The sequence below is a fragment of the Arachis ipaensis genome, chromosome B3 (assembly GCF_059453495.1).
Source record: "Arachis ipaensis isolate K30076 ecotype BB chromosome B3, ASM5945349v1, whole genome shotgun sequence".
Taxonomy (NCBI): Eukaryota; Viridiplantae; Streptophyta; class Magnoliopsida; order Fabales; family Fabaceae; genus Arachis; species Arachis ipaensis.
In genome coordinates, this window is record NC_142438.1 from 28679058 (window position 1) to 28694862 (window position 15805).

Below are 15805 nucleotides of genomic sequence, written 5' to 3' on the forward strand. Positions count from 1 at the left end.
TCTTGGAAAAACTAAATTTTGTCTCGGCCTGCAAATTGAGCATACAAAAAGTGGGATCTTTATTCATCAAACAACATACACAGAGAAGATCTTGAAGAGATTTTATATGGATAAGTCACATCCATTAAGTACTCCAATGATCGTAAGATCTTTGGATGTGAAAAATGATTAATTTCGTCCTAAAGAAGAAAATGAAGATATCCTTGGTCCTGAAGTACCATATCTTAGTGCCATTGGAGCGCTAATGTATCCTGCTAATAATATGCGACCTGACATATCATTCGCGGTGAATTTACTAGCAAGATATAGTTCTTCTCCAACCAGAAGACATTGGAGTGGAGTCAAACAAATCTTTCGATATCTTCATGGAACAGTTGATATGGGATTGTTTTATCCCTATGGATCCAAGTCACAACTAGTTGGCTATGCAGATGCCGGATACTTGTCTAATCCACATAAAGGGAGATCTCAAATAGGATACCTGTTCACATATGGTGGTACAGCTATATCATGGAGGTCCACGAAACAGATGATTGCTGCAACATCCTCTAATCATGCCGAAATACTAGCGATTCATGAAGCTAGTCGCGAATATTTTTGGCTCAGGAGTTTGATCCAATATATTCTGTTATTATGTGAACTGATTGATCATAAGATAGCTCCAACTGTCCTGTTTGAAGATAATACAGCATGCATTGCGCAACTTAAAGGTGGATACATCAAAGGTGATAGAACAAAGTATATTTCTCCCATATTCTTCTTCACTCATGATCTTCAAAATCAAGGGACAATTGATGTCCAACAGATCCGCTCAAGTGACAATCTGGCAGATTTATTTACAAAGTCACTCCCAAAATCCTCCTTTGAAAGATTGGTACATGAGATTGGGATACGCCGATTTTCAAGACATTAAATGATGTCGACAAGAGGGGGAGATTGTACTCTTTTTTCCTTGGTCAGGTTTTTTCTCATTGGGTTTTTTTTGACAAGATTTTTAATGAGGCGGTCCCCATTATCAAAAGATATTGTACTCTTTTTCCTTCACTAAGATTTTTTTTTCCATTAAATTTTTTTTAATAAGGTTTTAACGAGGCAATAATCCTAAATGGTCATTCAAGAGGGAGTGTTGTGATAAGATCTTATGTGGATACACATTTCCAATATAGCTTGGTTTATCAAAGATGACTCCATTTATTATAGTTTGAAAAATGTCATCATGTGCACCTATAAATAGAGGCTTAAGCCTCTAAATAAAAACACACAAACAATAAACAACTCTCTCTCTCTCTTTTATATTGCAATACTTCTTTCTCCCTCTTTATATTTTTATTCTTGTTACCTCCTCCTTATTTATTTAGTTATTTTATAACAATCCTCGTCATTGTTATACTTCTTACCAAAGATCTCTTTCTATTATTAGTATCAGAAATATTTTGGAAACTAAGAATTTATTTATGAGAAATTGAGAATATATAACAAAATAGCATATTCATCCATCAAAAAAAAATAATTTACTTTTGAAAATATTATAAATAATTTTAAATAATTTATAGTATGAAACAAACAATTTTCTATAATGTTAGAATATAATATTCCTAAAATATATTTTTAGCCATGATATTGATATAATCAATTAAACTAATTCTACAATATCTTGGATAATAATCATCGTCGTCGAAATAGTTGCGTTTTTTTTTTAAAGAAATAAATAAGATAAGGTCTTAAGTTTGAATTATTAATTGATAAATGTTAAAGAACTATCAGAATTTATTATTTTTGGCAATTTAAAAGTATGAGATAAAGTATATTGTTAGATTATTAGACTAAAAAAACTAAACTAAAAAAATTGAATTAATAACTAAATAATGACTAAAAATAATAAATTCTAATGACCCTTACTATTTCTTTTATTAATTTTTAAAACTTGTTTTTCTAAATTTACAAGAAATACTCCAACATGCAAGTATATATAGTGGTCTTTGTTAACGTATATGCTTGTTTTACACACCTCTGTCTGAATTATATGCGAATGAAAGACGAGAAACAAAAATTCATAGCAAAATCACTAAATAAAAATGTATAAAAAGTTCATGAACAATTGGATTTTTTTTTCCCGCAAAATGACTTAGCTAGTCATCTCAATTTCTTATACATTAAAGTATGATGATGACCCTTTCTTTACTCCAGATGCTATCTAGCTTCTAATATTGTTATGGAAATTTGGTTAGCTGAAAAGAGTGTGTTGTTCGGCAATGATGAATCTGCTTGAAGTTGAACACCTCTATCAATGTAAAATCCAGGAAAATTTGGTTTGGGCAACATTTTCTCGCCATTTAGCATTAGAACCACCAATGACATATTCGGCCTATCTTCTGGTCTTTGTTGCACACATAGTAGGCCCACTTGTATGCATCTTATGACTTCAGAAGGGTTGCAATTTTCCCTCAATACTTCATCCAATAGTTCCAATGGCTTCTCCTCAGTCCACAATCTCCATGCCTAAAATCATGGTAATGAAATTAGTAGATTGGATGTCATACAAAAATTGACTCTTTAACTAGGTTGTCTAACAATTTTGCTTACATGTCCAAGTAGATTATGGTAGTTTTCAGAATCTGAAAAATCTCTATTTCTTTTTCCACTTAACAACTCTAATACTATTACACCATAACTAAATATATCTGATTTCTCTGAGAATTGTCCATGCACTGCATATTCGGGCGACATATATCCACTGAAAATATAGACAATTTGAAATTAAAGTAATACAAACATCATATGGAGAAACCAAGTCATAATTAGTAGGGGATAAGAACTTACTATGTTTCAGCAACTTTATTTGTATTCGCTTCAACTTGATCGCCTAAAAATATTCGAGCCAAACCAAAATCTGATATTTTGGGATTTAAATTTGTATCTAATAAAATATTACTGGTTTTAAGATCTCTATGAATAATCTTCAGTCTAGAATCCTGATGAAGATAAAGAAGCCCTCGAGCAATGCCGCTAATAATGTTAAAACGTTGAAGCCAATTTAGGGACTTTCTTCTTGTTTCATCTAATCAGATATGCATATTTTTTAGCATAACACTCATAGATATATGGGGTAAGTATGATTTTGGTCCCTAACGTTGAGGGCAGAATCGAAACCGTTCCTCATCTAATTTTCGACTTAGAATCGTCCTTAACGTTTTTTTTCGTATTAAAATCGTCCTTTTAATTTTTTTTGGACAAAAATACCCTCACCACTACCAACACAATTACCTCCTCCACCACCACCACCATCAACACCAACACCACCGCCACAACCACCACCAACGCCGCCGCCGTCCCCTCCACCCTTTCCCCTTCCCCCTCCCCCTTCTCGCCTCCCCTTCCCCCCTCCCCACCCCCACCCCCACCCCCACCCCCACCCCCACGCGTCCCCTCCCCCTCCCCGCCTCCCCTTCCCCCACGCGTCCCCTCCCCCTCCCCGCCTCCCCTTCCCCCCACCCCCAAACAAAAACAGAAACAAAGAAACAGAGAAACAGAAATTTAAGGAAAGAGATCTGGTTCAAAGAAATTCAAAGAAATCTACAGAAGAGATCTGGTTCAAAGAAATTCAAATCAACAGAGGAGCATGCATGAACGGCGGCGGTGAACTCTGGTTCGAGGAGATCCGAGACAGGAAAGAAGAGAAGGACGGGAGAGGGTCGCGGTTGATCTGGACATGAGAGAGGCAGCGGCTGCAGCGGCGGGACGACGAGATTGCGGCGGCGGGACGGCGGCTTCCCTTCCCCCTTCATCGTCATCATCATCAGAGTTCTGGAAGAGGCGGCAGCGACGACGAGGTCACGGCGGCGACGACGGAAGCTCCCCGACGCTGTCCCCCTCCCCCTCTTCCCTTCCCCTCTCCTCCCCCTTCGTATACCCTTTTCTTTCCCCACCCCCTCCCCCCCCCCCAACGCGTTTTCTTCCTTTCCCCCCCAACACTGCGTTTTCGTTTTTTTTTTTAATTTTATAATTTTATTATTAAAATAGGAATAGGGGTAGTTTAGGAATAAAACAAAAAATTTTATTAAAAAGGACGATTTTAATACGAAAAAAAAATGTTAAGGACAATTTTATATCGAAAATTAGATGAGGGACAGTTTCGATTCTGGCCCTCAACGTTAGGGACCAAAACCATACTTACTCCTAGATATATTAAATTGACATAGAACTTCATACAGAAGAAAGGGTTCTTACCAAAAACAAAGTGGTCCAAACTTTTATTTGGCATGAATTCATAGATCAATATTTTTTCTCCTCCCTGAATGCAACAACCGAGAAGCTTTACAAGATTACGGTGTTGGAGTTTGGCTATCAATGCTACTTCATTTTTGAATTCTTCCGATCCTTGGCCAGACTTTTTTGAAAGTCTTTTAACGGCTAGTTCTTGACCATTTATTAATGTACCCTAAAAAATAAAATTGTATTATTAGAAAATCTTAAGGAAAAATAGAAGTCCTTGAATTGCTTGATTCTTTCTATCACCTTGTATACTGGTCCAAAACCACCTTCTCCAAGTTTTTTGTTGCTTGAAAAGTTGTCAGTAGCTTTAGCTAAGACTGAGAAATCGAATATTGGGAGATCAACGTCTACCTGTCTTTGCTTGTTTTTCCATATATTTCTTGCTAACCCTGAAGAATGGTTGCATGGAAGAAAACAATTGATAAAAGCTGAGTCAACAAACACATAAAACTTGCACAATTCCCCCTCTTGTTTACATGGCTCTATAATATGGCAAATAATATCCTTGATGGTGTTTACCTGGATATTTAATGAGCACTATGCTGGCACATATGATTAATCCAAAAATAATCACTCCAGCTACTACAATTGCAACATTCTTCTTCTTCTTCATGTTTCCATGTTCATTAGCTGCATTATGATCAAGATGCAGAACGATTACAGAACAGCTTTCGCAGTATCTCAATTTAATGAAGTTGGCATAAGTTATATAGTTTCCTTTACATTTAATGCTGAGAAAGAAAATATATTTAAGCAGCAATTTAGCCTTTACACGTAAAAAAATTAAAGGGAATATACTATGACAATTAACATGCATCTTATTACGTCACTAGAAAAATCTAGTAAGTAGTATATCGTTTTCCAAATATGGTGGTCTGATCTTAAGCAATTAAGAACTTCAATATAATTGAGGTAACTTGGGAAATTTCTCCCTAATAGAGGTATTGATGTAAATGAATCAAGAATGAAAGAAAATGAGTAGTAGGTTAGGAGTTAGTTATTGATTCTGGTAAGCAGTTAAACCAGAATCTGTTACAGGCAGTTATCTTGCCTCTTAAAGGTATAAGCTGCTAGGAGTAGTAATATAAATAGATCAGTGTGTAATTGTACATTGACATTCAATATTATTCAATAGCAAAAGTTCCATTCAATTCCGTTCAATTCTCTTGCTGCTCATATTCAAAAACTCCGCATTACTGAAATTCTGTAACTCCCCTTATAATACTTTTCTAATAAACTTACCTTTTTTTTTTTTCATAATTAATTTGAAAAGATAAAAACTTCTCGAGGCAGCGATGATAAATCCTAACTAGCTAATTTACATATTTCACAAGAAATCAAAATGGAAAAAGAGATGAAGGATGAAAAAACAGTTACCTAACTCTGAGTTAGGGACTTTGATGAAAAGGTCTTGACCCCTTTGATTAAATTGCCTCATGTCAACAAGATGATTGAACCAAAGTAGACAGCCAGTTCCTCCATTACGGATATCCAAATTCGCATACGCCGTACAGGAACAGTTTTTCAAGCATGACCTCTGACATTCCTCAAGATTCATTGTCTTATCAAACCATGAAGAAGATGTATCCGGCAATTTCATGTTTATGTATTTCGAGAATCCGTCTGTAATATCACACTTAGACGCAGTCTTTCTAACACAACCGTTAGACCAATGTGACACATTCCATTGTTCAGGAAACTTTGGAACATAACCTTTGAGGCACTCACAGGCTGCATCATTATCAACCATATTGCATACAGAATTTGAACCACAAAATGCAAAATTGTCACAATCTTCCAGTCCCCCGGATGTGGTTGTTTTCACCTGACCTCTTCCTTGTCCCGTCCATGTAGTAGTTTGCCAAATACCTGAAGGCATCATTCGATTTATTCTAAAAGTTGATCCGTCAAGAATTTCCGACTTATAATACATTTCTTCACCGTTAAAAAAGAAGTCGCGTCGAAACATATTGTTCTGCACCAAATATGGATAGCCAGTGAAATAAAGGCCATTCCAGGACCCTTCTCTGGCATTCAATACAACCCCCTTCATTTGAATTATTTGTGGATATCCTCTGGGATCAAATTTTATAGAATAATCTCCCCGGGCCGGGTCGTCGGCGCTTTTCCAGGTTGACAGATATCTATCCAGACCTGTAACTAAATTCAATCCAATCTTCATTCCCGGCATCAATACGTCGCCGGGAAAATCGAAACTCTGCCACAGAATCTTGCTTCCATCATCTGAACTTTTCACTATAAGATTTCCCGAATCCAGGAGCTGTGCAGTTGAAGAGTTACTGTTCAAGTCTTTGGTTGAAATGTTGGAGGACCAAACACTGGTGTTGGTTGTGCCACTGAAAAGTTGGAGAGTCCCATTTTCATTGAACTTTAAGATCCCGGATTTGTTTTGAAGGGGCTTTTCTCTGTTGGCTACCCACATAACCGTTTGGTTTCCTGATGCATCTTTATAAAACACACCCAAATATCGGTTTGTTGAAGTTCCAGGGCTGAAGAAACCAACCACGAAACTTCCACCAGCTGAAACCAATGTTTCACCGTCGCGAATAGATTGATTCATTCCAAAACTATCTATCGAAGTGGAGGGTGTAACGAAGAACATTAGAAAGAAGAAGGTAAGTAACATTTTGATATAACCCACCACTGATTTGTGTTTTTACGATCAGCAGATAAGCATATTCTTGATTGGCCTCCTCTTACGGTAGCATAGAAACTAAAAGGGCGAGGACAAGTTGTGTAGTATGTTCGGACTTCTGACTTGTGACTATATATATTTGACTCAATTATATAAAGAGTAAACTTTTGGTCAAAGTTTACAACTTTTTTTTATGAAAGATATCGAACATGTTACTTGTGAGTATGAGAGAGTATTTGAGTTATACCTCATTCATAATTTATATTTTATAATTTTATATAAAAAAGATTTAGTTATTTTATTTATTTTTATAATTTTATAAAATTTTTAATTAAATTTTTATATTTTTTTAATTGAATCTTTGTATTAATTTTTTTAATTAAATTTTTATATATATTTTTTCATTTAAATTCTTGCACTAGTTTTTTTACTTAGATCTTTATACAATTAAATTAATTATTATTAAAAAAAACTTAATTAAAAAAAATTAGTCAAAAAATCAAATTAAAAAATATATAAAAATTTAATTAAAAATTTTATAAAATTATAAAAATTAATAGAATAATTAAATTTTATTATAGTTGTATGTGACTTATAACTTATAACTATCAGTTAACAAGCACAACGCGGCTTGGAGAGTAATGATAGTAATGAATTATTATTATATTAGGTAAACCTTAATGACCGGGACAATATCTTATATAACATAATATTTATAATTTTATATATTAACGTTTGTAATTATATTTTATTATATTTAAAATTTTATAATTATTTTAATAATAATTAATAAATATTAAATAAGATAATTTATAACCACTGCACAAATTCTTTTCCTTCTCAAAAGAGGACGTTCCTCCCTAATGTTTTAAGCAAGTCTTTTTCAACCTCCTTATTTACCTTGATAAACCTACAATGGAGAAAACCATCATAAGAAAACAAGTATTCCCCCAAAGGTGAAGCACAAGAAAGCATAAGAAAAAACAGAAGAATCACCAATCAAGGGAGCAACCCACAAGAGAGGCTCAGGCGCCTATCCTACAACTAAGCTAAAACCTAACCTTTAGTATTACAAGCCCCACGAGGGCAATGGTGGCATGCCCGATCCACACACCGGTTTGTTTGCAATTGACAGAAATTTAAATACTTAAATGGTAAGAAAATTAAACTAAAAAGTAATCAAATGGAATTAATTAGAGTAGAAGAAAGTAAATTTAAATTCTAAAAAAGTTTGATAAAAATTAAAGATTAAAATAAAATTACTATCTTTGTTATTAACCACAACATAATAATTGTTTTATTTTTTTTTGAACGAAAGTTTTTAACACTTAGGTGGAGCAAAGAAGATAAACAACAAAAGAAAAAATAATTTCGATGTCATCTCTGGCATAGCTATCAACATGGATTATTTACCACACTACGCTGCAGCACATGAGAAAGTTTGAGCCACACAATCAACGACTCCTGTTGTCTTGCTTTGAAATATAGCATCATTTCGACGTAAATAAATGTTCCATATAGATGAGAAGAACCCAACTAGCCAAAACTTGCGCCTCTCTTTTTTCATAGGCATTGATCTCCAACTCTCAAAGTGCTCTTTTAGAGTACCGGGGGCAGTCCACACCTGTCCAAATTTCGAGATCCATGCACATCACACCTGCCAAGAGTACTCACAAGTAACAAACAAGTGTTGTATATTTTCAATATATTTCTTGCACAACATGCACATATTATCATTTTGTGGTAAGATTCTCAGCTTATTTAGCCGGTTCTTTGTATTGACCCGGCCTACCAAAACAAACCAAGTGAACAACTTGACTCGAGGTGGAACTAAACTTCTCCAAATTTTCTTTGTGAATTTGAATCTCAGAAGCTCCTCATCCAAAGTCTCTTCCTGCACGACCTGCACAAATGAGTTAGTTGAATAAACGGCTTCCTTGTCAAATTTCCACACTACTCTATCCTGCACTTCTACTATCAATTTAACAGATTGCAAGACATGAAGCATCTGGTTCAAAGTATCTATCTCCCATTGAAGTAGTTTCCTCCTCCATTGGAAGTGCCAAACCCACTCAATCCCATCCCAGAATCCGCAATCCCCAATTACTGATCATTTTTTGGTTTGAAATCAAGAAGAGTCTCGGAAAGAAGTCTTTCAACTTTCCCACTTGGAGCCATGTATCCTCCCAAAATCTGGTAGATCTACCATCCCCTACTTCCATAGCAAGGCCATCAATCATCTTCTGCCTTACATGTTGCTCTTTTATTTGCACTTGACATATGTCTCTCCACAATCCTCCTCTTTCTGGTAGTTTCTGAGTTGACAACAAGTGATTTGGGTTCAAGCTATTATAGGAGCACACAATCTTCTTCCATAGGGGACAATCCTCCTTTGAGAAACGCCACCACCATTTAAACAGTAAAGCCGCATCACGAATTACCGCATCACCCACCCTCAATCCTCCTAGCTTCTTAGGTGCCTGAATCATCTCCCACTTCACAAGAGCCATTCCAAGCCGTCCATCCTCCTTTTCCCAAAAGAACCTCCTCTGTAGAGAAATGATTCTTCGAGCAACTGCATTTGGCATCTTATACAAGCTCAAGTAATAAACATGCAGGCTATTGATTACCGACTTAATGAATACCAGCTTACTAGTCTTACTTAGGACCTTTGTTTTCCACAAGCTGAGTTTCTCTTCCACCTTATCTATAACCGGCTTCCAAGTTTTTACCAGCCGCAGATTTGCTTCTAGACTAATACCAAGATACCTCACCGGTAAGGCTGCCTCCTGACAACCAAGTAACTGACACATTCGTCTTACCCACTCCTGGCTGCAGTTCACTGGTATCAAGTTGGATTTCTCAAAGTTAATGCTCAACCCAGACATCATTTCAAAGCACCTCAACAGCCTCTGATAGTTTCTCATTGTCTCCTCCTCCGGCGGACAAAATAAAATAGTGCCATCAGCAAATTGTAAGTGTGATAACTCTATATTATCTCTTCCAACTAAGAGTGGAGATATCCGACTATTCCTAACCGCCTCCCTAATCATTCTGTTAAGCACATCCACCACTAGAACAAACAAAAACGGTGATAATGGGTCGCCTTGACGGAGCCCCCTCTCCATCTTAAAAGGTTTCGATGGTGACCTATTTACCAAAATCGAGATAGATGCAGATCTAATACACTCCCTGATCCATGCCCTCCAAGTTTTACCGATGCCCATCTCTCTAGCACAGTATCCACAAAGCACCATTTCACCCTATCATAGGCTTTTTGGAAGTCCAATTTGATGATCGCTGACGCCTTCTTTTTCAGTTTCAACCATTGCACAGTTTCACATGCAATTAAAGCTCCATCATGTATCTTTCTCCCATTCACAAAGGCACTTTGCGATTCTCTGACTAAGCCTGGCATTACACTTCTCATTCTTCGTGTCAACAATTTAGAAATAACCTTATAGACACACCCAACCATACTGATCGGTCTAATATCTTTTATCTACTTAGCCCCAATGAACTTTGGAGCCAACGTTACCCATGTGATGTTAGAGTCTATTGGTAGTCTCGCTGTCTCAAAAAGCTCATCACAGCAGCTGTGAATTCCATTCCAATCTTGACCCAACACTTTTTTATGAAATTCATGTTGTATCTATCACTCCCTGGAGCCTTAGAAGATTCACAATCCCAAACTGCCTCTTTCACTTCCATTACTGATGGTAACACCTCTAATGCTTCAGCTTCCTCCATCGCTAGCCGATTAACTAATCCATCCCTAAAGGTCATACTTGGAGAAGCTTCTTGGTGGTACAGCCATTTATAGAAGCATCGAATCGCAACTTTGATCCTTGCTTGATTCCGCACTAACCTCCCATGAATTACCAAAGACTTTATTCTGTTATTTCTTCTTCTCGCCAAAGCAATATTATGGAAGTATCTTGTATTTCTATCCATCTCATTAGCATGCCGAGATCTAGACATTTGCTTCCAGTGAACATCCTGTCTCTCATACCACTTTTCACAGCACTTTACTAATGCCCTCCTCCTTGCTTTAAGTGTACCATCATGCCGTCCACTACTAACCATATCATCCACCTTCTTTAATTCTTCCTCAAACCTCTTTATCCTCTCCGATATATCCCCAAAATGCTGCTTATGCCATCTACGTGGTGGTACAGATATCGCTTTCATCTTTTCTAAGAACTGTACATCACCTAATTTCCTTCATTCTTCCTTCATCATACTCAAAAACCCTTCATACGTGAACCATGAGTCCAAGCTACGGAACGGTCTTGGCCCGTCAAAAATTCTGCTGTCTTCCATAATCACAGGGTAATGATCCAATAACCCTCTTGGACCTCCTCTTAGACGCGTTTCTGGGTATACACAGGGACGGATGTATGGGGGGGGGGGCAAGTGGAGGCCTAGGCCCCCCAGCTTTTAAAAAAAAATAGTAGAAAGCTTAATCCAACCCAAATAAAACATAATAGCTTTTAAAATTTTTCAAATCCCTAAAACTAATTTTATTTCTTCACATTTCCTATTCCTGTGTTGTTTTCTCACAAGTCACGCGGCGCTCACCAAGTCACTATTACAGTGTCACTGCCATTCCCAAGCTAAGGTAAGTATTTAGTGTTATTTTCATATTTCAATCATATATAATATATTCATATCAAACGCAAGGTATTCATTTTATTTTTGAGATTTATTTTCTCTTATTTTTTATTTTATTTTTTAATGAAATTGATAGTAATTTAGTAAAAAAAAATTATTATTATTGATATTTAATTAATAAAAAATTTTTAGATTTTGTTTATTTATGTAAGTATATAATTTTTTGAGTTTTTTTTCAGGTAAAAAGAAATTAGAACATTTTATGATGAAAAAGCAAAGTAAAATTGATGCAATTTTTAAGAGAAAATCTACTGATAATGTTGGAGTTCAAACAAGTCAACCCTCTAATCTTATTTCACAAGAATTTCAAGTAAGTGAGCTCTCTAATCTTACTCAAAATATACATCAACATGAAACTAAAGTACCAAGATTAGAAAGAGATGTTGATATCTCTTTACTAGAAAGGGATCCAGGAAAGCGACGTCCAATTTGGCAGTATAATATCAATGAACGTGATAAGATTCGTAGAGCATACATAATAGTTGGGCCATACCAACCAACTAATATTAGCTATCCATCTTCTGGTAATAATAATCACCGTCGATATTTTCAATCTTCTTGGTTTAAGAAATTTTCAAGTTGGTTAGAATATTCACCAGAAAAAGATGCTGCTTATTGTTTGCCTTGCTACTTGTTTGGTAAACATTATGGTGCTCGCAATGATGGAAAAAATGCATTTTCAGAGTTAGGATTTAGTAATTAGAAGAAAGTAAACAATGGGGTAAATTGTGCATTTGTATGTCACGAGGGTTCTATTCCTAATTCTCCCCATAATTTATGTGTGAAATCTTGTGATGATTTAATGGCTCAATCTAAGCATATAGATAAAGTTCTTGATAGGCATAGTGATGAAACTATTGCAAATAACCGTTTAAGGTTGAAGACATCTATTAATGCTATTCGATGGCTTGCATTTCAAGCATATGCATTTAGAGGCGATGATGAAAGTCCTGGATCTTTGAATAGGGAAAATTTTATTGAGTTAATTAAGCTTTTAGCTTCCTGTAATCAGAATGTTAATAATGTTGTCCTTGAAAATGCTCCTGAAAATGCTCAATATATATCTCCCGGTGTTCAGAAAGATATATTGCATATCTTTGCTAGAAAAGTGCGTGCAATAATTCGAGAAGAAATTGGTGATTCTAAATTTTGTATAATTATTGATGAAGCAAGAGATGAGTCAAAGCGAGAAAAAATGTCTGTGGTTTTGAGATTTGTAGACAAGCACGGTTGTGTTCAAGAAAGATTTTTTGATATTATACATGTTTCTAATACATGTTCTTTGACATTGAAAATAGAAATTTCATCAGTTCTTTCTTGTCATAATCTTGATGTCCAAAAACTTAGGGGACAAGGGTACGATGGAGCTAGTAATATGCATGGTGAATGGAATGGATTGCAAGCTCTATTTCTGAAAGATTATCCTTTTGCTTATTATACATTCATTGTCTTGCTCATCGACTACAATTAGCACTTGTTTCTGCAGCCAAAGAAGTTTGTTATGTTCATCAATTCTTTTCAAAACTTACACTAATTGTGAATGTTGTGACTGTTTCTCCTAAACGTCATGATCAGTTAAGGGTTGCTCAAGCAAATAATGTTGCAAACTTAATTGCCAATGATCAAATTGTGACAGGTAGTGGACTTAATCAAATTGGTACTTTGCAAAGAGCTGGAGATACTAGATGGGGGTCTCATTTGAATTCTGTACGTAGCTTGTTATGCATGTTTGATGCTACTTGTGAAGTTCTTGAAAAAAGCACCGAAGAAGGTAATTTCTCCACTCGTGGTGATGCTAGTGCTGCTTATGATGCTATCACATCCTTTGAATTTGTCTTTATTTTGCATTTGATGAGAAATATTTTGGAAGTTAGTCATGATCTTTGTCAAGCTTTGCAACGAAAAAATCAAGACATATTGAATGCTTTAACTCTGGTTTCTACTACCAAGACTTTAATCCAAAGAATGAGAGAATCAAGTTGGGAGGCTTTCATAAAAGAAGTTATACTATTTTGTGAGAAACATGAAGTTGAAGTTCCTGATATGAATGCATTGCATATTCCTAGAAGAGGCCGAACTCGCAAAATTGTTGATCAAATTTCAGTGGAGCATCATTACCGTGTTAATTTATTTCTGGCTGTAATTAATACACAATTGCAAGAGCTTAATGGAAGATTCAACGATAATATGGTGGAATTGCTTAGTTTAAGTTCAACTTTAGATCCCAGAGATAATTATAAGTTCTTCAGTGTCAACAAAGAATGTGAATTAGTAGAACAATTTTATCCAGGTGACTTCAGTGACCAAGAGAAATTTCACATTAGAATGCAAGCTCAACATTATGAACTTGATGTTCCTAATCATGCTGAATTAACTAACTTGTGCACAATTTCGGAGTTATGTCAAGGATTAATGAAGACAGGAAAGTCTTTAACATATCATTTGATTGATCGTTTGATTCGCTTGGTATTAACTCTCCCTGTTTCAACTGCTACAACTGAGAGATCTTTTTCAGTTATGAATATTGTGAAGAATAGACTCAGAAACAAAATGGAAGATGAATTGCTTGCTAATTGTCTTTTGATTTACATTGAGAAGAAGATTGCTGAAAAATTTGACACAGATTCTATTATCGATGAATTTTATGATATAAAAAATCGACGTGTACCACTTTGTTAGTAAAAAGTACACATTTTTTTATACTTTAAATATATATTCTCTATCTATATATTTTTTTAATACATCTTACACTATAATTTATTTGCATATATTTTTTATATTATATATATTATTGGCCCCCCTATAACAACATTTCTGGATCCGTCCCTGGGTATACATCAAGCCATCCTAAAGAAACTAAGCTCCTATCAATACGACTGCATGACTGTCCCCTAAACCATGTGTACTTCCGGTCATTTAGCGACAAATCGATCAATTCCATATCATTTACCCATGCTCTAAAATCTTCTGCTGACGCTGATAATCTAGTCACTCCTTTCCTTTCTTCCAGGTGCAAAATTTTATTAAAATCCCCCAAATAACAGAACCGCACTTGACATAGCCCTGCAATATAACTCAATTCTTCCCACACTAAAGCCTTCTCTACTCTCTTATGCGGTCCATACGCCAGACAGATAGCACAGTGAAAATTATCTTTTACCACAATCCCTTCTACACATAGCCATGTATCCCCTTTATATTAGGTAGCCAATTTAAAAACCGCTTCATCCCAAATTAACAACAACCCTCCAGAAGTCCCGATCGAACTTAAAAACTCCCAGCAAGCTCTTTCACTTCCCCAGATACGAACTACATCCATTTTAGTCACTATCTCTTTCTTTGTTTCTATCAAACTCATCATATCCAACCTAAACTTACTTTTAAAATTCTTTAGCATACTAAATTTTCCAGCACCTCCCAACCCCCCTAATGTTCTAGGAACTGAAAATCATTTCACAAAATTATGACACACCTGTTTTCGAGTCTTTGGCCGACTCCTTCGAACTTTTTCTTTTTGCTTTGCCTGTCGCCGTTTCATAGCAATAGCTTTATTCTGCTCCTACAAGATAGCCATAATATCTTCCTCATCACTACACTGAGCACCTGACTTAACAGCTAGTTTCCAAGCCTCTTTGTTCTCTGCCATTTCCTCTTCCCAGCTCAGCCTTTGGTTGTCACTGTGAAGTTCCCTGCCAGAATCTGCGCCAACTCCAATCTCTACACCTAATTTTGTACTGTCGTCGTGATCTTTCTCTTGTTCTCTGCCCTTATTCTTAACCCAACCATCTATAACAATTTCCCCCTCCTCGCGTTCCAAATCAGTGTCGCCTCGTAATTGCTTGTCTTCATCTGGTTTGTTGTAGCTTGTCATTATACCGTTCATATTGCCACTGCCCGCAACTCCTACAACCTGGGTAGTAACAGCAGTAGTGGTTATTTCACTTGCTCCGGGTTGAGCGAGTAGTAGCAAGGGGGTTGTGGCTCAGCCCCTCTTGCTCTGCGAAGGGTGTTTCTGTCCACGGTTAGCTACCAAGACATGTCGGGGTTGGCTATATAATCGACAGATGATATCATCAGTCATAGAGCAGGCATACATCATATGCATATGTGTGTTTTGTCTGATTGTGCATTAATTAGGCTTGCCTATGTGATTATTATGCTTACCTGCTATATTTGCTACCTACTGTATCTGTATCCTACTTG

The 15805-nt window shown here is 36.0% G+C and overlaps 3 protein-coding genes across 3 annotated transcripts; 1 reads left to right on the forward strand and 2 right to left on the reverse strand.

Moving 5' to 3' along the window:
* Window positions 1-2050: 2050 nt before the first annotated feature.
* On the reverse strand, window positions 2051-7055 carry LOC107630110 (G-type lectin S-receptor-like serine/threonine-protein kinase At4g27290). The gene is made up of 7 exons (XM_088508565.1): window positions 5650-7055; window positions 4792-4902; window positions 4516-4661; window positions 4228-4438; window positions 2821-3058; window positions 2584-2734; window positions 2051-2499 (listed from the first exon to the last, which is right to left on the reverse strand). The coding sequence occupies exons 1-7, from the start codon at window positions 6917-6919 to the stop codon at window positions 2191-2193; spliced, it is 2436 nt and encodes an 811-aa protein (XP_088364691.1). The 5' UTR covers window positions 6920-7055; the 3' UTR covers window positions 2051-2190.
* A 3428-nt stretch (window positions 7056-10483) lies between these two features.
* On the reverse strand, window positions 10484-11119 carry LOC107632808 (uncharacterized). The gene has a single exon (XM_016336459.1). It carries the CDS (start codon window positions 11117-11119, stop codon window positions 10484-10486), a length of 636 nt encoding a protein of 211 aa, XP_016191945.1.
* Window positions 11120-12404: 1285 nt separating this feature from the next.
* Window positions 12405-15142, forward strand: LOC148570149 (uncharacterized). Its single transcript, XM_088506872.1, has 3 exons — window positions 12405-12984; window positions 13089-14068; window positions 15041-15142. The coding sequence occupies exons 1-3, from the start codon at window positions 12405-12407 to the stop codon at window positions 15140-15142; spliced, it is 1662 nt and encodes a 553-aa protein (XP_088362998.1).
* The last annotated feature ends 663 nt before the right edge of the window (window positions 15143-15805 follow it).